The sequence below is a fragment of the Psittacula echo genome (genome assembly GCF_963264785.1).
Source record: "Psittacula echo genome assembly, chromosome: Z".
Taxonomy (NCBI): Eukaryota; Metazoa; Chordata; class Aves; order Psittaciformes; family Psittacidae; genus Psittacula; species Psittacula echo.
Window position 1 is genome coordinate 74,852,026 of NC_137742.1, and position 22,581 is coordinate 74,874,606.

The 22,581-nt window shown below is 43.9% G+C and overlaps 2 protein-coding genes across 2 annotated transcripts in view; one reads left to right on the forward strand and one right to left on the reverse strand.

The window, feature by feature from the left end:
• Window positions 1-2,578: 2,578 nt before the first annotated feature.
• Window positions 2,579-22,354, reverse strand: DHFR (dihydrofolate reductase; the record flags this gene model as incomplete). Its single annotated transcript, XM_080636997.1, is given in 8 exon segments — window positions 2,579-2,721; window positions 3,310-3,425; window positions 15,702-15,828; window positions 16,660-16,765; window positions 20,916-20,965; window positions 22,038-22,159; window positions 22,162-22,243; window positions 22,245-22,354. Coding segments are annotated over 8 exon segments (804 nt in total). The 3' UTR covers window positions 2,579-2,630.
• MSH3 (mutS homolog 3) overlaps window positions 22,319-22,581 on the forward strand; it is a 124,555-nt gene continuing 124,292 nt past the window's right edge. Inside the window, exon 1 of the mRNA XM_080636996.1 lies at window positions 22,319-22,472. Within this exon, the coding sequence (XP_080493122.1) occupies window positions 22,359-22,472 (114 nt within the window). The 5' untranslated portion in view covers window positions 22,319-22,358. The remainder of the gene's footprint in view (window positions 22,473-22,581) is intronic.

The following is a 22,581-nucleotide window of genomic DNA, read 5'->3' on the forward strand; positions in this document are numbered from 1 at the left end:
AGAATGCAAAAGAAACACAGAAAAACCTGAAACAGCCCAGGAGAGGCGCTGAAAAAATTTTCATGAATTTTTCATCTTTTTTTCATAAATTTAATGTTTTAAATTGCCACAGAGATTTCCAGAGGTGTTCGCAGCTGGTATTCTGAGTGTTTTTCTCTCATCAGAGAGGTTTGGTTTTTCAAAAGCAAGTAACATGAAGGTTTAATATTCTTAGAAAACCAGGTTATGCTGCTCTGTACGGTTATGTTTTTCAACTCCTTTTAAAATGCTTTGGGGAAGGAGTTGGCAGAGTTTTCAGGGTTAATTCCCCCTCCCCTGCCATTTTGGTTTTTTTTTTTTTCCACAACTATTCTCAGACTGATGTGCAGCACAGGGAAGCATGATGGGCATTGTGTGTCCCCGCTCCTCTCTGTGGCACTTCATATGTGGAGTTCTCTGCTGCCTGGCAAAGTCCCCATGGTCGGAGCACAGCAACAGGCCAATACAACTGATCGTGTTGTGGTAATACCAGCAACAACAACCTTTGGTTGGCTTTGGCATCGTGTACCACCAGAATCACAGTGTAACTAGTTCCAGTACATTGCTCACTGCTTTTGGGGAACAGTAATGCAAAACATTATCACACTAGTTACATTTCATGACAGAGGAAACAGGACTTCACTATTGGTTAATAATGCGCATTTGCATGCCACACTGAGTATTCCAAATCACGCTGACAAAGAGTGATGTTGAACCCAGGAAGAAGGGACAGATGGGGGCAAGATGTGTTGGATTTTGGTCTTACTTCTCACTACCCACTCTGATTTGATTGGTAGTAAATTAAACTGATTTCCCTGAGTCGAGTCTGTTTTGCCAATGAGAGCAACTGGGGAGTGATCTCTCCCTGTTCTTATCTTGATCCTCAAACCCCTTGTGGTATTTTCAGCTGAGGGGGGAGTGACAGAGTAGCTTCGGTGGGCACCTGACCTCCAGCCAGGGTCAATCCACCACACAGATTAGTTTGTAATTCAGTGTTTTCAGCCAAAGGCTGTGTACCCAGGATGGTAAAAATAATCGGAGAAGTATCCCTCAACTGCTGCCTGAGACTTCCACACTCCCATTTCTTCTTATAATTGCTTACTTTTTCCTCTATGCCAGTGTGTTTTAAAGGTTGTTGTAAGTGTATATACCACCCCAGTCAAACTCAGGAGTTATGACACTTTTGCAGTATCAGATGTTTTGAAACAAGAGATATTCAAAAGCTTTGTTTAGGTAGAGACGTTCTGATGCAGCCTAGTGCCTTCACTACTCATGGAATTGTTAGGGATGCTACCACAGATTGTAAAGACAAATGCAATGTCTCAGGCAGCCTTAGTTGCGGTGTTCCTTAGAGCTCCCTCTTTCACACTGCTTACAACCCTCGTAACTGCAGAGATATGAATTAATGGGTGGACTGTTTGGTGGATGAGGAATTGGATGAATGGTCACATCCAGAGGGTAGTGTAGTGGTCAATGGCTCAATGTCTGGACAGACAACAGTGACAGGTGGCATCCCTCAGGTGTTGGTACTGGGACCAACACTTTAATACCTTCATCAACGACACAGACAGTGGGATAGAGTACGTCATCAGCACATTTGCAGATTACAAGAAGCTGAATGGTACAGTTGACATGCCTAAGGGACAGGATGGGATCCACAGGGACATGCACACACTGGAGAGGTGGGGCCATGTAACCTCCTGAGGCTCAATGGGGCCAAGTGCAGGGTCTCGCACCCTGGTTGTGGCAACCGCCAGTATCAATATAGGCTGGGGATGGAGGAATTGAGAGTACCCCTGAGAAGAACTTAGGGGTACTGGTGGAAGAGAGATTGGACATGACCCAGCAGTGTGCATTTGCAGCCCAGGCCAGCTGCATCTTGGGCTGTATCCAAAAGGAGCATGACCAACAGGTCGAAGGAGGTGATTCTGCCCCTCTGCTCTGCTCTGGTGAGTCCCCCCCTGCAGTCCTGCATCCAGGACTCTGGAGTCCTGAGCACAGGAAACGCATGGACCTGTCGGGGAGGGTCTAAAGAAGGCCCACAAAAATAATCAGAGGGATGGAGCACCTCTGCTGTAAGGAAAGGTTAAGAGAGTTGAGGTTGTTCAGCCTGGAGAAGAGAAGACTCCGGGGAGACCTTTCAGTTCCTTATTGAGGAACCTTTCAGTTCTTAAAAGGGGCCTATAGGAAAGATGGGGAGAGACTTTTTAGCAGGGCCTGTTGTGACAGGATGAGGGGTGATGGTTTTAAACTAAAAGAGGGGAGATTCAGTCTGGATGTGAGGGAGAAACATATTCAAGACATTCACGGCCAGGCTGGATGTGTTTCTGGGCAATCTGATCCAGATTAAGATGTCCCTGCTCATTGCAGGGGAGTTGGACTTAGATGACCTTTGAAGGTCACTTCCTACTCAAACTATTCTATGATTCTATAATTCTGTATTTCTACTGCAGAGTATATATTCAGAGTTGGGGTATGCTAATTGGAATCATTCACTACTGAGGTACTGTACTATCAAGTAGGATTTTCTTTCAATGACATACTACATATTTGCAATCAATTAAGACATCATAATTTAAAATGCCTGCCCTTAAACAGCAGTACAGGAAACCTCATTTATTGTGCAAGACAGCTTTTTCATACACTTCAAATTTGTACTGAATACCATTCTCTTCTTGGATATCAGCAGGGACGCCTGGGTACCTGGAGAGAGGGGGAGAAGAGAAAGCAAAAGCCAACAAGTAGATAAAAATATCAATATGAGACACCTGTAATTTATTCAATCAATTAGAAAAGACAGTTGTTTGAAATAGGAGATGAAAATAAGATCTTTACATCAGGTATACTAAGCACAAACTACTTTTAAGAATCATGCTGATTCTTAGTTGTATGATTGTACACACATCTTTTTAAGTCAAGACTTTTTAAATCAAAAAAGCATACTCTATAGCAAAATACCAGCTTTATGGCTTCATCTAGAAAACCCCCAGTATTTTCATTAAAGCCTAGAACACGTTATTTAAAAAGTCTGGTTCTTGAGGCAGGCGTTTTCATTTCTGCCACCTCCCTACTGCCTGTTGGATGTAATCTCATTGGAGAGGACATAACAGTATGACTGGAATATGACAACACAAAAAGCACCACAGCAAATGTCAGAAACTTACAGTTCAATACTTGTTCCTGCTAAGTTTGCTAGGAAGAAATAAATTTCTCAAGAGAAAGGAGTAACTTTTGAAATGGAATGGAAGTCTTACATCTGAATACAAGCCTAGAAAGCACCTTGGTACTTACTCCGTCAGAAGTTTGTAGTCTTTGCAGTTGATTTCTGGAAAAAATGTGTCACTTTCAAATTCCTGCAAAATTCTTGTCACAAACAATCGGTGATTAATTGGCTTCTCCATTGCTGCCTTTAAAAATTACAGAAACAATTAAAATCGAGTTGTTCCCTGCAAAACAGTTCAACCATGCATGAAGCAGTAGGCTTTTTCAGGAAGTTTTAGGATCCTTGTTTTATAATGCTATTTGAAGTCTGTAAGATAATATCAAGTGTATCTTCTTACTTGGAACATTAGCTTTCTTTAGCAACTCTCCAAATTCTTGTTCTTTCTGCCTCAACTATCACCATGACAGCTTTCAAAAAAAACTAAGAGGCAAGAGTCTCAGCATATTTTCTATTTGTAGATTGTACACCAAATATGTTATCTAAACCTAAAACTCAGTTACTATTTTAAGTATTTCAGGATTTAAGCAAAGCAGTGAAAACTGAACTGTAAATCTCTTCTGGACTTTGCCCAAGAGCACTGTCAAAGGGATAATTTCACCTTGTGGCAGTTCCACCTGGTAAGTGACAGCAATACCTGTTCTTAGAGCTTAGGCATCTGACAGAAATTAAAAGAGGAACATGGGTAGTCCTGTGAAGACAAAGCAGCCGTATGGCCTAGTCTCTATGAGCAATCTGAAGACAATGTTTAGGACAAAAATGAAGTCAGGCTGAGACAGCGGGGCTTGTTCAGCCTGCAGAAGAGAAGGGAGATTTTAGAGAAGCTGCCAGTTTCTAAAGGGGCCAACAAGAGAGCTGGAAAGGGCTTCTGACAAGGGCCTGTAAGGACAGGACAAAGAGGAATGGCTTTAAACTGACCAGGAGGAGATTCATATGAGATTTTAGGCAGAAGTTCTTCCCTCTGAGGGTGGTGAGGCCCTGGCACAGGTTTCCCAGAGAAGCTGTGGCTGCCCCATCCTTGGCAGTGCTCAAGGCCAGGTTGGATGGGGTTTGGAACAACCTGATTTAGTGGAAGGTGTCCCCACCCGTGACAACAGGTGGAACTGGATGAGCTTTAAGGTCCCTTCCAACTCAAACATTCTAGGATTCTATGATATGATTTACATTTGGTTGCTCTACTCTGCTAAGTGTAATCTTCACTTGTATTGGGATTTAAGTACATAGTTGAATCACATCGTGGGCTGACATGCCAGCCTAGGCTTGGCTGTTCTCATGGCCCTGTCTGGTCATCCCAGGGCTATGTCTGACTCTGGTTTCCTTCGTGGGGCCTGCTCCCATTCTGTGAACCTGCCTCATTACCATAAGCCCTGGCTGGTGAGGCCCCGTCACACCACTCAGATTATTTTGCCCATGGGTTCCATCTCCTGTCCCTTTGGGAGCACCCGTTCCTTTATGTTCCCTGACAATAGCTTCAGAAAAGTAAATTTTATACCAAACATGAACCTTTCATGCGTGGACTCTCTAAAGGAACCTGTTCAGAGAGTACTGGACTCTGCTGCGGTCTCTGCAAACTCCTGCTCTGGACCTGGCAAAATGGGGAAGGAACTTGATCACAGCTTCGGCACTTTCATGAAGATTAAAGTAGTTCCTCACTAGCACTCAATTCACTCTTGCCCTTTTCAGCCCCCTCTATCAGTTTCACCTCTTCTTTGGTACAGAAAACAAGTTAGAGGATTCACAGTGCTGATTTGATAGTACACTGACATACCTACTCTGATTTTAATCAAGGAAATAGACATCATGCATACTTACTCTGATGAACAGAATAGGGTGAATGACTTTGTTTTAATGTAACATATACATAATATGAAGGTATAGATGTATATAATCTAGAATATTTAAATAGGATGTGAAGTAACTAGATACATTTATGGTGGTCAGGCAATACTGCGGGAAATTAGCATAATATTTCATAGACAAACCGCTTCCAGTAAGTAGGAGACCAGTAGGGCCTTTCTTGGGTTTGTGTATTTGTAAATGTGAGTATAATTTATGTGATGGAAAAGACAGATAGTAATAGAGAACTTGTTGGCAATAATGGTACCAAGGCAGGAGGAGGAGATATTTAGAAGAAAATTAAGATATCTCTGAGCTCATGCTTCTGTAAATTGGAAAAATCTGCATCCTCACTCCATGGGTCATTATGTTACACTCACCCCATTGCCATGCTGGGTCTCAAAGTTACTCTTGGCATGATTTTAGTTTATTGTGTTTTGCGGCAGTTATCCTTGGACTGTATTTGTACCTGCAGTGGTTTCCTCTGGGAGCTGTGTACTGCGTATGTTTTTGCTCTGCATATATGCTGGATTCCTTGTGTAGCAGCCGCTGAACCTTTAAAAATATTACAGCCTGATGCAAAAGGGAAAAGCAATGCTGATTTTTTTTTTTTTTTGCTTTCTCACTAAAGCACAGCCTATTAACACCGTGCCTGGTGTCTCAGTACCAAAGATGACTTTCCACAAGAGAGGGAGTCTCTCCTGTTTTGCCAGGTACATCAACCCTGTATGTGAGCCAGTGTCTTTTATTACTCACATAAATCCCCATACCCTGTGAAAAGATTTCAGCATACCCTCATCTTTCTGCTCACTTCCAGTAAGCCCTTGTCAGGCCTACCTCTGAAGCATAAAGGAAAAGAGAGATGACCTAAGGATCACCTTCCCCATAATTTCCATCTGCATTGGACCGACAGCCATACAAGGTTAATTATGTTTGCATGTGCAAGACTATTGCCTTGAATCAGTTTCTTTTTGTGGGTTAAAACAGCCCTGAAGCTCTGCAAGAAAGAACAGCCATGTATTACAAGTAGTTCTAGCATTATTATATGGAATATAAATCTTTTAGAGATACACAATCACCAAACCACTGTAGACTAGTTGGCATAGCAACCAATTGCTGTCAAAGGGACATATTATTTCTAGTCATTTAAAGATTCACAGGTTTTTAGGACATATACACTCTGCTTCTGCTTTCTCATCTTGTACTGATTACACAGAATACGTGAAAGAGCCAAAGTAACTGTGTGAGGCACTTCTTTTTCAAGTGTCTTTCTAAAAAACAACATTGCCAATCCAAACAAAATATGAAAAAAACACTGTAAAAGAGAGAATTTCAAAATAAATTATCTGTTGATTTGCATTCTGGTTTTCAGCTTTTATAATGTATTGAATAATACATGCAAGCTCCATTTGAAGACACAAGAGTATAAAAGTGTTCTGGGTTCAGCAGCAGCAGTCACTTTTTCTCCTTCTTAGTAGCTGGTGCAGTGCTGTGTTTTTGACTTTTGGCCTGGGGATAGTACTGATAAAACCGATGTTTTCAGTTGCTGGTCAGAATGTTTACTCTGACCAAGGACTTTGTGAGTCTCATGCTCTGCCAGGGAGGAGGGGAAGCCGGGAGGAAGCAGAGACAGGGCACCTGACCCAAACTAGCCGAAGAGGTATTCCATACCACAGCACGACATGCCCGGGGAGGTAAGTGGGAGTTACCCGGAAGGGCACACTCTGCTCAGTCGGACTCATTTTCGGCGGGTGGTATCGTATTCTCTTCCCTTGTTATTTCCCTTATCTTTATTATTCTCGGTGGCAGCAGTAGTGATTTGTGTTATACCTTAATTACTGGACTGTTGTTATCTCAACCCGTGGGAGTTACACTCTTTCGATTCTCCTCCCCATCTCTCCGGGGGGGGGGGTGGGTGGGTTGTGGGAGGAGGACTAGAAACTGCGTGGCTGACCTGCCGACTGGCTTAAACCACGACAAAAAGAAAAATATTTTATACATTAAAGAAAAATCTCACAGCTGAAGATCTCACAAGTTCTACATCTTGCCTAAGTAAAAGGACTTGCTAAGTTAAACTTGGGCTATTGGGAGAGTTGTGTTGATCACCAGGAGAATCATCACCTTCAAAAATCCTTCCTTCCCACACTGCTAGGGCTCAGCTTAATGAGGTGGGGAGCAGCCCGTCTTTCCCAATCCATAAAGGCTGAGCCTAGTAAGGGAGGAGACATTGTGGTAGCTTCCACCGCCAGCTTTCTGACAGGGATAAGGGCAACAAAATGATTCTATGCCCGTTATTGAAAAGACTCATCATTTTGTCCTTACAGAAACAGACACACTTTAGTCACTAGGCTTTTCCATGTGTTAGTCTTAAAGGAGAGCCTTTTAAATTTTTCCTTTATGATCTCTGCAAGCAACTTTGGTAAAGAACTTAACAAAACCACCTTTCATAGCTGGTCATGCTCATTTTGACTTGTGTCTGCAAATGACTCATATATTAACCTTTATTAGTCATTATTTTTTCCAGAGGGATATAAAATCATTATGCTTTTTTCACAAGAATGAACACAAAAGCAGTATTACACCTTTCTTTCTACATTAAAAGTCCTCTGAGTTTATTTTGAAGATTCTGCCAGAAAGTCTGGGTATGTCCCTCTCAAGCCTATGAAGGTATAAAGATGCTAAATTAGATTCTTAAACTTTAAAAAGAAATTATTAGTTAATCCACTAGTCCACTAGCCCATTGTAGTTCTGTTTCCTCAGATTTTATTTACAACTCTGTAAGAACAAGATGTAATGGACACTGAAGGCATAACTAGAACAGTCACAGATGTATTTTTACAAAACATAAATCTCTGTGGGAAAACAATGCTGTCACACTGCTGTGATCCTACCACTTTTTTTCCTGTGAAAGAGATATTAGGGGATTGCAGTAGAAGAATGCTCAAAGAACTGTTGTCATAGGAGGTCACTGAAGTACAGGAAAACAGGAAAATGTGTTCCTATTCCTGTGTTTCAGATCAGACAACTACACAAGGCTACACAGCTACACATGAGAAAATAGGGACTGGTTGCTTTGAGCAACCTGGTCTAGTGGAAGTATTGCTGCCCATGGCAGGGGGTTAGAACTGGATGAGCTTTAAGGTCTCTTCCAAACCAAATCAGTCTGTGGTTCTATGATTCTACGAAAATTCTGTGGCATTACAGTAATGAAGTGAGAGTTACATTTGCACATACAACATGAATGTTCCTTGGAAACAACTGCTCAGGACCATAAATGTGCATAATCAAACAACATTATTGTGAGCTTGGTGGGACAGGGAAAGAATTTCAGATCAATGCAACCATGACAACTTTCAGTCTCCCCTTAACACAAGATAATGTTACCAAGCTTTCAAAAAATGTCAATAGGATTATGCCACACTAATTAGTTCACGTAAAACAGAACTAAGGGAGAAGCTACTGCACTGTTCAGCTTTCTGCACTGGTTGCTCCCAGAGCAGAATACTGCTTTAAACCGACAGAGAGGAGATTGAGATGAGATCTTGGGAAGAAGTTCTTCCCTGTGAAGGCGGTGAGGCCCTGGCACAGGTTGCCCAGAGAAGCTGTGGCTGCCCCATCCTTGGCAGTGACCAAGGCCAGGCTGAATGGGGTTTGGAGCAACCTGGTTTAGTGGAAGGTGTCCCCGGTTGTGGCAGAGGGCTGGAACTGGATGAGCTTTAAGGTCCCTTTCAGCCTAAACCATTCTGTCATTCTATGAAAGGCACTGTGTGCTCAATTAACACAGCTCTAAGGAGCCTGTTCTTTGCAGCACATTCTTTGAGAACTCGGTTCACAGGGAGCAACAGCACTGTCACCTGCAGGAGTGTAGCACGTCAGCACAGAAAATCGAGTTGTTTGCGTCTCCTGTGTAAGTGGATCTCAGCCCTCAGTCACATCTCAGACTGAATGCAACACTTCAAAAAACATGGCGCCATACGCATTAGTCTCTATGCCTGTAAGTACACAGCTCAAACCCACATTGCCTTATATGCAGAAAGGTAGAAAAATTACTATTATATGTTTAATAGTTTACAGGAAATTCAGACATACTAACATCTAATCTTTAAAATGTGTATTTTAGTATATTAGCTAGTGAAATTTTGGCAAGCTTATTAATGCTTCTCTCTTCTAAAGAAGTGATCCTTATGGTACAGTAAAGACTTAAAGCTTAGTAAATTCACAACCCATTCAGGCCATTTACAGCCCTGTGAAGTCTATATGCTTAGTCAAGAAATTCTATTTAAGAGGGCAATTAATTATCTGCAGGAGACTTGCTGCACTAAATATGAATTGCAACTTCATAATTAACATCTCTGGAGAATGAAAGGGCTCGACTACCAAACACAGTATGCCAAATACTAGTACATAGGAAGACACCTGAGCATCAATATTAGATAAAATTTTCCCTTGGAGATTACTAGAAATTTGATTTTCCAGCTCAAGCCTCTTTGTTAAAGTATTTCCCCAAATGCTTTTTATGACCAGTATCTGTATTTTGTTATGGCCAGCTGGGAGATTAACTAAACAGCAAAACCAACAAAACTTCTCATGGAAAAACTTTTTGCTCTGTTATGAAATGGCAAGTTTCTTCTCCAAATTTAATCATCATAGAATCATGGAATGGTTTGGGTTGGAAAGGACCTTAAGATCATCTAGTTCCAAACCCTGTCATGGGCAGGGACTCCTCTCCCTAGACCATGTTGCCCAAGGCTCTGTCCAATCTGGTCTTGAACACTGCCAGGGATGGAGCATTTACTACATCTCTGTACAACTTGTTCCAGTGCCTCACCACCCTCACAGTAAAGAACTTCCTCCTTATATCTAACCCAAACTTCCCCTGTTTAAACCCATTGCTCTTCGTCTTATCACTACAGTTCCTCATGAGAAGTCCCTCTCCAGCATCCCTGTAGGCCCCCTTTGGATCCTGGAAGGCTGCTCTGAGGACTCCATGCAGCTTCTCTTCTCCAGGCTGAACAGCCTCAACTTTCTCAGCCTGTCTTCATACGGGAGGCGCTCCAGTCCCCTGATCATCCTCATGGCCCTCCTCTGCACTTGTTCCAACAGTTCTATGTCCTTCTTATGTTGAGGACACTGGAACTGCACATAGTACTTCAAGAGAGGTCTCATGAGAGCAGAGTAGAGGGGCAGGATCACCTCCTTCGACTGGCTGGTCATGCTCCTTCTCATGCAGCTCAGGATAAGGTCAGCTTTCTGGGCTGTGAGCGCACACTGAAGCCAGCTCGTGTTCAGTTTCTCATTTAGTGACACCCTCAAGTCCATCTCCGCAGGGCTGCTCTGAATCACTTCTCTGCCCAACCTGTAGCTGTGCCTAGGATTGCTCTGACCCAGGTGTAGGACCCTGCACTTCACTTTGTTGAACAACATGAGGTTGGCATTGGCCACCTCTCAAGAGTATCAAAGTCCCTCTGAATCCCATACCTTCCCCTCCAGTGTATCAACCAAACCACACAGCTTGGTGTCATCGGCAAACTTGCTTAGGGTGCACCAATCCCGCTGTACCTGTCACCAAAAAAGATGCTGAACAGGATCAGCCCCAACACCAACTCCTGAGGGATACCACTCATGACTGGTCTCCAGCTGGACATTGAGCCGTCGACCACAACTGTTTGCGTGCAGCCATCCAGCCAGTTCTTTATCCACCCAGTTGGACAGAGCCTTGGGTGGCATGGTTTAGTGTGAGGTGTCCCTGCCCATAGCATGGGGGCTGGAACTGGATGATCTTAAGGTCCTTTCCAACCCTAACTATCCTATGATTTCCCCTTAGTGAAGCCATGCTGGCTGTCACCAACCACCTCCTTGTTTTTCATGTGCCTTAGCATACTTTCCAGGAGGATCTGCTCCAAGATTTTGCCAGGCACAGAGGTGAGCCTGACTGGTCTGTAGCTCCCTGGGTCATGCATTTTCCCCTTCTTCAAAATGGGGGATATAATACCCTTTGTTCAGTCATCGGGAACTTCACCTGACTGCCATGATTTTTCCACATAAGGAAATCTACACTTTTTTTTTTTTTTTAATGTCTCTGTTAAATATTTGAGGATGTGCTGGACAGGTCCTACTCCTAGTAAAATATGAATGTTGGTTTTAATCAGTTCAAAAGACAGTTTAAATCCAGTTAAAATAAACCGGTAACTTACACTGAGCAGACTCCCTCATGATCTCCAGTAAGCACTATTTCTCAGAGTCAAAGCCAAGTCCTGAATCTCTTAATTAAGAGACAATACCTCCACACAGAGTGCATCTCCATGAGTGTCTTAACTTGAAATAGAAATGTGGTTTTGAAATTAATCTTCCAGTTGTCCCCACTCACCATGCTTTTGTTGTTCTGGGAGCAATCTTGATGTGCATCAGCTACATTGCCTGGAAATGAAGCCAAACCAGAAAAGCGTCTCTGGGATCATGCCTGATAAGCTCGAACACCTAACGGGGACTCGTGGACCAGAACCAATGAGTGGGTCACCACCACGAGTTTTCCACCACAGAGTGAGCGCTCATGAGCCAGCAGATGACTCTCAAAGTGTCAAGTGCTCATGCAAAATCATGGAGTGCCTCTCATGGTACATAATAGCTTCATTATTGCTGTGACCTACTCGCCGTTGCTGGGCTGCTTCGCTCCTCCTTCCTCCCCCACACAATCAATGCAACTCAGGAGATCCAGAATAATGCAGAAAATCCAGTACTAGCGTCACACTGAGATGCAAGGAAATGAAACCTGCAAACCTGTGCTGCGAGAAGTCCAAATGTTTCCCTGGAGGCAACAGTGCAATCTTCTGGGTAGGTGAGGAGACTGTAAACCTGATCAGGTGACCAGTGTCAAGTCAAATTTAAGAATATGAGGCTTTTGAACGGTCAAGGGACTGTGGGAGCTGTTTTCAATTTTTTCATCTCTCACTTCATTATACCGGTACTCTACTCACCTCCCTGTACCCGCCAAAATGCCTGCTATGTCTACCTGTTCTGCCTTTTCTTGTCGCATAGGTCAAGGCCCAGAAGAGACAGTTTCCCGGAGTATGCTGCTGAACACAGGATGAACATGATGGACATAAGTATTTGGATGGCCACCCTGTTCGGAGTTCACCTTTCTCTGTTCTTCACAGTACTTGAGACAGCTTATGTCAGTACTCCCACCACCCTGGAGAGTACTGTCCTTCACAACCTAGGCGCAGTGAGCAAAGATGCCCATAAGCAACGAACAGCTGCAGTGTGTCTTTTTAAATGTTGGCAGTCCATCACGGCTTGTTCCCTTCTCCTTTGCAGTCCTACAAAGAAGAGGTCATAAGCAGCAGCACCTCTACCCAACTCCTTGACCCTGTTGCTGAGGACAGCATCCTGTCTTGAAATGCCATCCTGCAACCCATGCTTTAGCACCTTCACTTGTCTCAGTTCTTAGAGGCTTCTGCACTTGGGCAGCTGGGTAGATGTTCCAACTTGGCACAACTGTCTGGATGAGGATAAACCAGGCCTGTGTTCCAGCATGGTATCTGGGCAGAACAGCGTGAGGAACAGAAGAGATGCAGTATTTCAGGTAAGGCAGGTGTTCAAACATCTCCAATGACCCTGGGCAGAAAGAAGGTGCCAGTACCCCTCTTCCATCTAAGGTTCTTTGGAAACCTCCTGAAACACGTGTGAATCAGCCTCAGTTCATGGATCACCCCTGGTAATGCTTCTGGGTTGCTACCCTGGGCCCGGAACCCAGCTGGGATTTGGGTGCTGCCCAGAGCACCCACAAAGGATGTAGAAAACCAAAGACAGCAGAGGCCTGGAAGACTGTGCACGTTTCCTCCTCATACCATCTACAGAAATATGGCTTGGAGGATTGATTCAGGTTGCTCTGTGACAACCCTGATCAGGATTAACTGATCAGAAATTCCTAAGTTTAGGAGCTGTGTTAAAAGGCTCCACAGGACAATCAGCCACCCTCTTGAATAATGTTGTGGACTCTGGAAGTGTCTGGCACTGGCAAAGCTATTGTAGCAGCTTTTGACAGACAGCTTCGGTTGTGCATCCTCACGTTCAATACATTCTGCATCTACTTTGTATTTTCCAGGATCCCCATACCAATGGGATGCCACCAACCTGAGCTCAATCCCTGTGCTGAGAGCAGCAGATCAACCAGGGCAGAGCTGCTCCAGTGAAGACTCCATGAATGCCATTATCGTCCATCTTCCCACTCATCCTTCAAGACACCCACAACAGCCTGTGACAGGCTGTAAAAGCAGCCCACCCAAACTAAGTTCAGTGGGTGCATGCATGAGCTTGCTGTTCCCTTTTGTAGTGATCCTGACTGAAAGATCACTGTACATTAAAGAAATAGTAACCCACAGAACAATTAACCTGAACAGACCCAGGCCTGTACTGTGCCGTGCATATTCTTTGGCCACAGGATAAGCTCAGCCAGAAAACTGTAACAGAAGAGCCTGCAGGCAGCTCCCACTTGGTGTCAACAACTGTATCACCTGCGTGTCCTCACCTTTATCTAAAACAGCAGCAAGTTCTCGTGTGAATGTCCCTTATGTAGGGTAGCCCTTTCTACAGACAGGGTCTCTGCAGCATGCTTGGAAGCTTGTTCAACGCCACACAACTTAGAGTTCCCAACATACACAGGCAAGTAAAATTACTTATGCTATTCTGTCATTTAAAGCATTAGTTCTAGCAAGTAGCATTTAAAATGATACTTTTTACACAGCCTGGGTGCTTTTCTTTCTGGGATCTAAATGGAGTAGCTCCTCCTAGTGCAAACAGCTCTCTACTCCTCTGTTGTGTGGCTATGCTCAGATGCAGAAGAATTTACTCAGCAGGAACAGTACTGTTACTTGTAAATAAGCAGGAAGAGCCAGGCACAATGTCAGGAATAAAAAAGGGTTGATGGTGGTGGGTACCATCATCTGCAGGAGGCAGATGACAAGTATGGTGCCTTCCAGAACGGCCTGCTCTCCTCATGTCTCCTCATGTCTGTCCTCAGAAAGCTCTACCTCACTTGAAACATCTGAACTTCGGGTTAAACTCCCCAAAGTGCTAGAGTGGAAATGCCACGTCCTCAGCACTACCTATTTCAAACTACTCCAGTTGCACTTAATTGCTGAAGTAGTTAGACACTTTCTCCATCACAGGTTTGTACTAATAGACACAATCAGTTCTAAATCTTTGAGCAATATAAAGTAGCAAGATAAAAATAATGCTTTAAAAGCAAGTAACTCCAACTACTGAATAATTTGTTTCATTTCAATTGCTAATTGCCATTTTATTTCCCACACATTTCTACATGGTGTAATGGAAACATTCCTGCAATCCTTTGTGCATCTTCAGTACAGGCACTAAAAATATTACCTGAAGTTTTGATAAAGGTGTATGGTTTCCACCAAACCCTTTTAACTAATGAATTAAAAATTCCTTTGAAATATCCCAAGTAGGTGCTCAAAACAGGGAAAGCAGTTGAAATTTTAAGTCATATCCCTGGGGATCAGCACAAGAAATGTGTTGCAAAAGTACTGTTCATCAAAACTACCTACTTATAATGTAAGTATTGGTGAGTAATAACATAATAAATGGCATTTTTTTCCTACCATGTATCAGCCAGACACTGGAAAAATAGTTAAATTAGAAGTCTACAACACAGATGCTTCTGGAAGAAATAAGTACTCTTTGTAGCACTAGATGAGTATGTAGCCATTGCATGGAAGAGGTAAATGCTTCTGCTCACACACTGCATCCTGCAGAATTACAGGCAGAAGCCAGATCTGGTCTCTTGCTCATGTTGGACAGTTATGCCCAATCTGAAGAGAATCCATCTCCAGAAATAAACTTGCTACATATTGCCTGGAGCGGCTGAGAGTGAAGGGCATATTGGTAATAATTAATTTTGGGCTGAACGCATTTGGACATGACGTAAGACGCACCACATGCAAAAGCAATTATAAAACATAAGTAAAAAAAGATAGAGGAACAACAGTGTTCTATAGGCTATTTGCATATGCACCTTATTTTCCTTACAACCTTAGCAATATGTAACTACTTTGCTTTTTTTCATTTTTTTTACTGTAAAACACACGTTCCCTAAGACACAGAGAAGTTCATGAAAGGCAGAAGCCACAAAGGCAAGTATCAGAAAATGTGTTTTCCTACAGTGTATTCAAAGCATATTATCAACCCTAATGGGCTACCAGGAGCATGATGGCATTCTTATCACACACCTGAAGTCCAAGTGCCAGACAAGAAGTGGAGTGTATTTCCCAGCATACTTGTAATGACTAAAGGACAGCAGAAGTGTTTGCCCCTCTTAACTAAGAGTTTTTTTGGTTGAAAAAATTAGCAATTTAGATATTTACGAAAAGTTCTCAAAAGCACAATGACTGTGTGATCCTGGACCATTAGCAAGAGCTAATGGTTACTTGGACAGGTATTTTAAACTTGTGAGTTGAAATCTTACTCTCCAAGACTTGTTCTGTTGGAATCACTGGAGTTTGCTGGGCTGAGTGAAAGAAAAGAACTTCCTAAAGCAGAAGTAATAGGAGCTTGAGCCATTTTCTTCCCATCATATAAAATGAGTTATTTAGGAGTACTCTAAACGTACCTTGTAAACTGAAGTGCCTCCAACGATCCAGACCATGTCTACTTTACTTTTTAACTCTGCTGAATCCAAAAGAGCTAAAGCATCATCCAGACTTTTGGAAAGATAATGTGCTCCTTTTGGGGTTTCCCTAGAAAAAGCAAAATAATTGAAGGACCATTCATTGTGATAATCTAGACATACAATATGTTTTGATGAATTCCCAAATAACTAAATGTTTCACATGAAGTAATTGTTTTGAAATGCCTATTATGCCTAAACTATGTTAGAAAACTCATCTGACTGCAGGATTGCTTAATAAATCACAATCTAATAATAACTGTGACTTAAAAGGCATTATAAATTACAGATCTGAAATTTTATATCATGTTTTTAAAAAAGCGTAATGGAGACATTTAGATACCTATAAAATTAGGTTTTTACTTGAATTCTAGAATGTTAATACTTCATTCAAAAAAAGTAGTCAAAAAGCCTCTATCCCCCTCCCCTATTCACCCCCAAATCCACCAATATCCTCCAAAGCATAAACCATTATAAGGGAACATTGATGTTTCAGAATATCTGGATGAATGTAAGTGGTGCATTCAAGGAGAGAGTTCTGAAAAAGGACAATTCTTTTTCCTTGAATGCAAACAAAAATAAACTTTGAAAAAGGTATTAAGAGCCACTAATTTAACCAGGCTCTAGAGATAGCTAAATACATGGGTCAGAAAGACTGCTGATATAGTCAGATGGTTTATTTGTAGAGCTAGGACTTGTATTTATTAAAAAAAAATGACAGTTATCTTATGAATTAATAAAAAAAAAAAAAAAAAGTAGTGATATTACTCAATCAATAACAGAGATGCTTCCTAAGCAGATATCAAAAATGTTACATTTAGAATTGTATTATGATGCATTGCTACACATATTTGTAAGTGCAGACTTTTTGTTTTACAGGCCTGTCATTCATCATACGTACTTGAGCTCCCTGCTGAGAACTATATTAATTCTGTCTTTCAGAGGACGATTCTTCTCAGGAATGGAGAACCAGGTTTTTTTACCCATTATCAAGGCATTCTGTTTACCTGAATAAAAGAGAAAACACTTAATGGGTATTTTTGCTCTGTCCCAAATTTCTTTTGGTTATTTAGTGACTCAGCTGGACCTTAGAATCATAGAATAGTTAGGGTTGGAAAGGACCTTAAGATCATCTAGTTCCAACCCCCCTGTCATGGGCAGAGACACCTCACACTAAACCATGTCACCCAAGGCTTCATCCAACCTAGCCTTGAACACCGCCAGGGATGGAGCATTCACAGCTTCCCTGGCCAACCCATTCCAGTGCCTCATCACCCTCTCAGTAAAGAATTTCTTCCTTATATCCAATCTAAACTTCCCCTGTTAAAGTTTGAACCCGTTACCCCTTGTCCTGTCACTACAGTCCCTGATGAAGAGTCCCTCCCCAGCATCCTTATAGGCCCCCTTCAGGTACTGGAAGGCTGCTATGAGGTCTCCACGCAGCCTTCTCTTCTCCAGGCTGAACAGCCCCAACTTTCTCAGCCTGTCTCCATATGGGAGGTGCTCCAGTCCCCTGATCATCCTCATGGCCCTCCTCTGGACTTGTTCCAACAGTTCTGTGTCCCTTTTTATGTTGAGGACACCAGAACTGCACACAATACTCCAAGTGAGGTCTCACGAGAGCAGAGTAGAGGGGCAGGATCACCTCCTTCGACCTGCTGGTCACGCTCCTCTTGATGCAGCCCAGGATACGGTTGGCTTTCTGGGCTGCGAGTGCACACTGCCGGCTCATGTTCATTTTCTCATTGACCAACACCCCCAAGTCCTTCTCCGCAGGGCTGCTCTGAATCTCTTCTTTGCCCAACCTGTAGCTGTGCCTGGAATTGCTCCGACTCAGGTGTAGGACCTTGCGCTTGGCATGTTTAAACTTCATGAGGTTGGCATTAGCTCACCTCACAAGCGTGTTGAGGTCCCTCTGGATGGCATCCCTTCCCTCTGGCGTATCAACCGAACCACACAGCTTGGTGTCATCGGCAAACTTGCTGAGGGCACACTCAATCCCACTGTCTACGTCACTGACAAAGATGTTGAACAAGACTGGTCCCAACACCGATCCCTGAGGGACACCACTCGTTACTGGTCTCCAACCGGACACTGAGCCATTGACCACAACTCTTTGCGTGTGGCCAACCAACCAGTTCTTTATCCACCCAGTGGTCCACCCATCAAATTGATGTCTCTCCAATTTAGAGACAAGGATGTCGTGTGGGAGAGTGTCGAACGCTTTGCACAAGTCCAGGTAGATGACGTCACCTGCTCTGCCCCTGTCCATCAGTTTCGTAGCCCCATCATAGAAGGCTACCAAATTGGTCAGGCAGGATTTCCCCTTAGTGAAGCCATGCTGGCTGTTCACCAACCACCTCCTTGTTTTTCATGTGCCTTAGCATGCCTTCCAGGAGAATCTGCTCCAGGAGTTTGCCAGGCACAGAGGTGAGACTGACTGGTCTGTAATTCCCCGGGTCATCCATTTTCCCCTTCTCTCCCCTTTCCAAACTCTATTTTAGCAGTCAACAAAAGTACAAGGCTTAGACACCGATTCTCAAATTAGTCACATGAACAGAAGGACATGTTTGGGTCCTCAAAGCCTTGTCAGACAGCTGACACCTGTCAACTGTCTAAGTAGTCTGTGCACACCTATAATTGAAAGAAAATGAAAAAAAGGCATGTCACTGCCCATCACAGGCATTACACAAACACTGCCTCTGCTACAGGTGTGGGGATGAATTAATCTCTGCGTGCAAGATCAACTCATACCCTCGAAAGAGTTCTCTTGGTGTAAAAAACCATCATTGTTCTCTTTATAAATCCAAGCAGCACACAATAATCAACTTTGTGTTTGCATGTTCCATAATTCCAGTTATATGATAAGAAATAATTGCCAGCTTTGGGTGTTATTTAAGGGAGGGAAAAAAACCCAAACAACAAAACACCAAGTTAAAGGGTAAATTTTAGGAGAAGAACCAGTTAAATTAGATGCAAAGCAAAAGTGCAATAGATGTCCTATCATATTCTAGTATTCACCGGTAAGCATAATTTCTGATCAAATCCGAACATTCATTACTTGATTCTCTCTTATATATACCCTGCTAAAAAGATGGTTTCTCTTTATAAGCAAATGAAGTTGCCAGAGAAATAAACACACAAAAGGTAAGAGAAAATGTTTTACACTGTTACATGGCAGGAGAGATTTTAGAGAAAAGACAACAGTACTTTTTCGCAGCTATCCTCCCCACTTCTTGATGAAAGAGGGGCTGGATCTTCCAGACCACACCACAGAACCAACCTTCCAGTTGTTCTTGAGCAGTGCCTGAAGACCTTTCTCCTGCACCTAAGTTTCATGAGCAAGTTTCCAAGAGCAATACTGTGGTGTCAGTTTAGATATGTTAGCACAGACCACTGGCACTAGTGCTGAAGGAAATGCACAAGTTCTGAACAATGTATGTATTTCCTCACTGAAGATTCACTCGGATGCTTAAGGGCTCAGAACAAGGATCTGTCTAGACCAACAGCTAATTTACAGCAGTGGCCAGTGCACGTACGCACATAGACTAAAAGCAAGATTATGTGATGCTTCTGCACTGTGTTCTTCCCACTTTCAAAAAGCTCTCTTTCTTGAGCCGATAGTGACATCCTTGTTGTGAAGATTTACAGCAGCATAACCCATTAAGAGGTTATGAACCAACTTCACTGTCTAGATTTTGGGTCATAGCTTATTAAAAGGTGTGTAGGCAGGATGGAATAAATTTCTTTTTAATTGTATGTGAAACATCTTTTTTTTTTTTACTATGGGTTACTTGTACAGTGCAGACATACAAGAAGACTTACAACTGTGTTCTGTCTTTTTGTATGTAAGATTAAAATGGGCTTAATCAACTCACTGAACAGTAAGTACAATATTACACTTCAGGCTGTTGCAAAATGATATTAGATATTCTTTGTGGAATATGGAACAGACCTTCAAATCAGAATATGGAATAGGTCACTCAATCAAAACAAGAGTACATATTAGAGAATTTTTAGCAAACAAGTGAGTTTTGCCAGGCAGTGGTTTTAACAGGAGCATGAAAAAAAGCACCACAGTAAACAGAGTGACCATGCTGGCAAATAAAGCCACAGCAGAAATGTGAGGATAAGCTTGATCTTCTGCATGACCCTGGTTCCACTAGAGGCAGTGAGCCTGCCACATGGCTCACGGAGGTCCTATTCATCCTCTCCCAATGCCTCTTTCCTTCTCCTACTACACACCCTGTACTGGCTGTCCCCACAGACCCAAAGCAGCCTAGTCTACTGCGTTAGAGAATTAAAACAGCTTAAGAAAAAGTCAAAACAGCACCAAAGTCAGGGTGAAAGAGGAGCGGAGGCAATGCTACAAGACTTGTCTCTTCTGACAGCAGTTAGCATCCAAGCCAGAACAAATCACTTTTTTAATCTCTTGCATTCTTACCCCATTTGTGCTTTCACTTTTTTTCACAATAACTGGTTTTAGCTCACCAAATTGTCTAAAATATTATTACAATGCAAAGGTTCAGGTCTGCTCGACTGGAACATTATTGCAGTGCATTACCAGTACAGTTGTTTATTACTGTGTGCAGATGACTGCAGAGGTCTGCAGCGTTGTTGCTGCACATACCAGTATAGTTAGGGTTTTCTGGCTATTGGATGGCTCAGCACTCAGAAAATCAAACTAAATTACTGTCAAAGGATTAGAGGGGTGGAACAAATGGCCAAGGCTGAGCTACAGCAAACAAGTTAGATTAGCTAATACAGCCTGAAAAAACAACCATCCCTCTGCTGATTAATTGGCAAATAAAAACCTTTCCTTTTTTAACATGTCAGAGTTGTAGGTAATAAAGACAGGCAGCTGAAGTTTTCTACCCTGTTGGAGAAACACAACTTTGAAGTTCTCTTTATTTACACATCACCTGCAGAACTGAAACATCAGGTTCATCTCCATTTTTTTCACCTAACCCAAAGTATCTGTAGACAACACATTTACACGGGGTAAAATACTTGTGAGGCTTGGGAAGGCAGGCTGTTTGCAGAAGCAGGACTTTTTAAGTCAGGGAAAAATCAAATTATCAGTATTTTCTGTGACTGATACCACAGAAAATAACTTTAATAGATAGAAGCAAAACTTAGGAAAAAGAAAAACATTACCTTCCACTTGGGATGTACTAGTCATTCTCTGGAAGTACTTGTACTCATTCCTGGCAAGAAAACAAAAAGACCATTACAACATGGCTTAGGAATAAGATGCATTTCTCTAATTAGAAGAAAACACAAAAAAAATGAAACAACAAAAATATAGCACAAATACCGCTGGTGCCCAGGGAGGAAAGGCTGGACAAGGCTGGCCCCATGCCATGCCTGAAGCGTGACCTTTGGTCTCAGCTCCGCTTGCATAGAATGCAACTAGGTTGGAAAAGACTTAAAATCATCAAGTCCAAATGTTCCCCAAACTGCCAAGGCCACCACTAAACCATGTCATTTACACAGTCCGTGCACACTTCCAGGGATGGCGATTCCACCACTGCTCTGGCCAGCCTGTTCCAATACCTGTTTACTCTATTGGGGGAGAAATTGTTCTTAATATCCAGTCTAAACCTCCTCTGACACAGTTTGAGGCCGTTTCCTCTTGTCCTATTGTTTGTTCCTTGGCAGAAGAGACCAGCCACCTCCTGGCTCCATCCTCTTTTCAGCTAGTTTTAGAGAGCAATAAGGTCTCCCTGAGCCTTCTCTTTTCCAGACCTAACACCCCCAGCTCCCTCAGCCGTTCCCCATCAGACTTTTGCTCCAGGGCCTTCACCAGCTTCGTTGCCCTTTTTTGGACCCACTCCAGCACCTCAATGTCTCTCTTGTAGCGTCGGACCCAGAACTGGACACAGCATTTGTGGTGCGGCCTCATCAGTGCCCAGTACAGGGGGATGATCACTGCCCTGGTCCTGCTGGCCACACTACTCTTGATACAAGGCCATGATGCGTGATAGATAACCCACGGCCGGGAGCCTGCCGACGCGCCTTCTTGAACCCCTCGTGGATACCCGTCAAGGCGGCGTGTCCCGGCAGCCATAGCCCCGGCCGCAGTCCCGTCAACAGCACCGCGAACCCTTTCCCGCCCTGCTGAGCGTCACCCCCATCAAGCCTACAACTCCTAGGGCGCAACGCGCAGCTCCACGGTCGCCCGACAGCAGGGAGCGCGCCGCGATGCAAGCTGGGAGTTGTAGTCCGCCCGCGCGCCCACTGCCCCTGGCGGGCAGACCCTCGCCATACCCGCGGTACCTCAGTGGCGGCCAGGGCAGGCTGCCGTCCTTCCCAATGCCCATGTTCTGGCACACAGCCACGATGGAGTTCAGCGAGCGCACCATGACTCCCACCGTCGCCTCCCTTGTCACCGGACTTCGCAGGGCGCGAGCGAGCGCACAGCAGCGACGCGGGATGGCGTCAGAGGAGTGGTGGGTCCTGCTGAGGCGGGAGGTTGTGTGAAGGCGCACCGCGGGCGGAGGCTCTTTACCCGCCGCCCCGCCCCGCGCGCGCGCTGCTGCATCCGGCGGGGAAGGTGGTGCCGGCGGCCGCGGCCTCGGCCCTACGTCCGCCATCGGCATGCCGCGGGGGGTGCGGCGACGGCGGGAACGCGGCTGCGGGCAGCAGCTGGTGCTGAGCAAGTTCTTCGGAGCGGCGGGTAGCGGCGGAGAGCAGAGTGCCGCTCTGCAGACGGTGCGCCCGGGGCGGCGGTTGGGGCTGAGGGAGCCTGTAGGGAACGGGCCGGGCCGCTGATGCCATGCGGGATTCCTCTCGGAGGTGGAGGTCCCTCGGACCTGTCTGG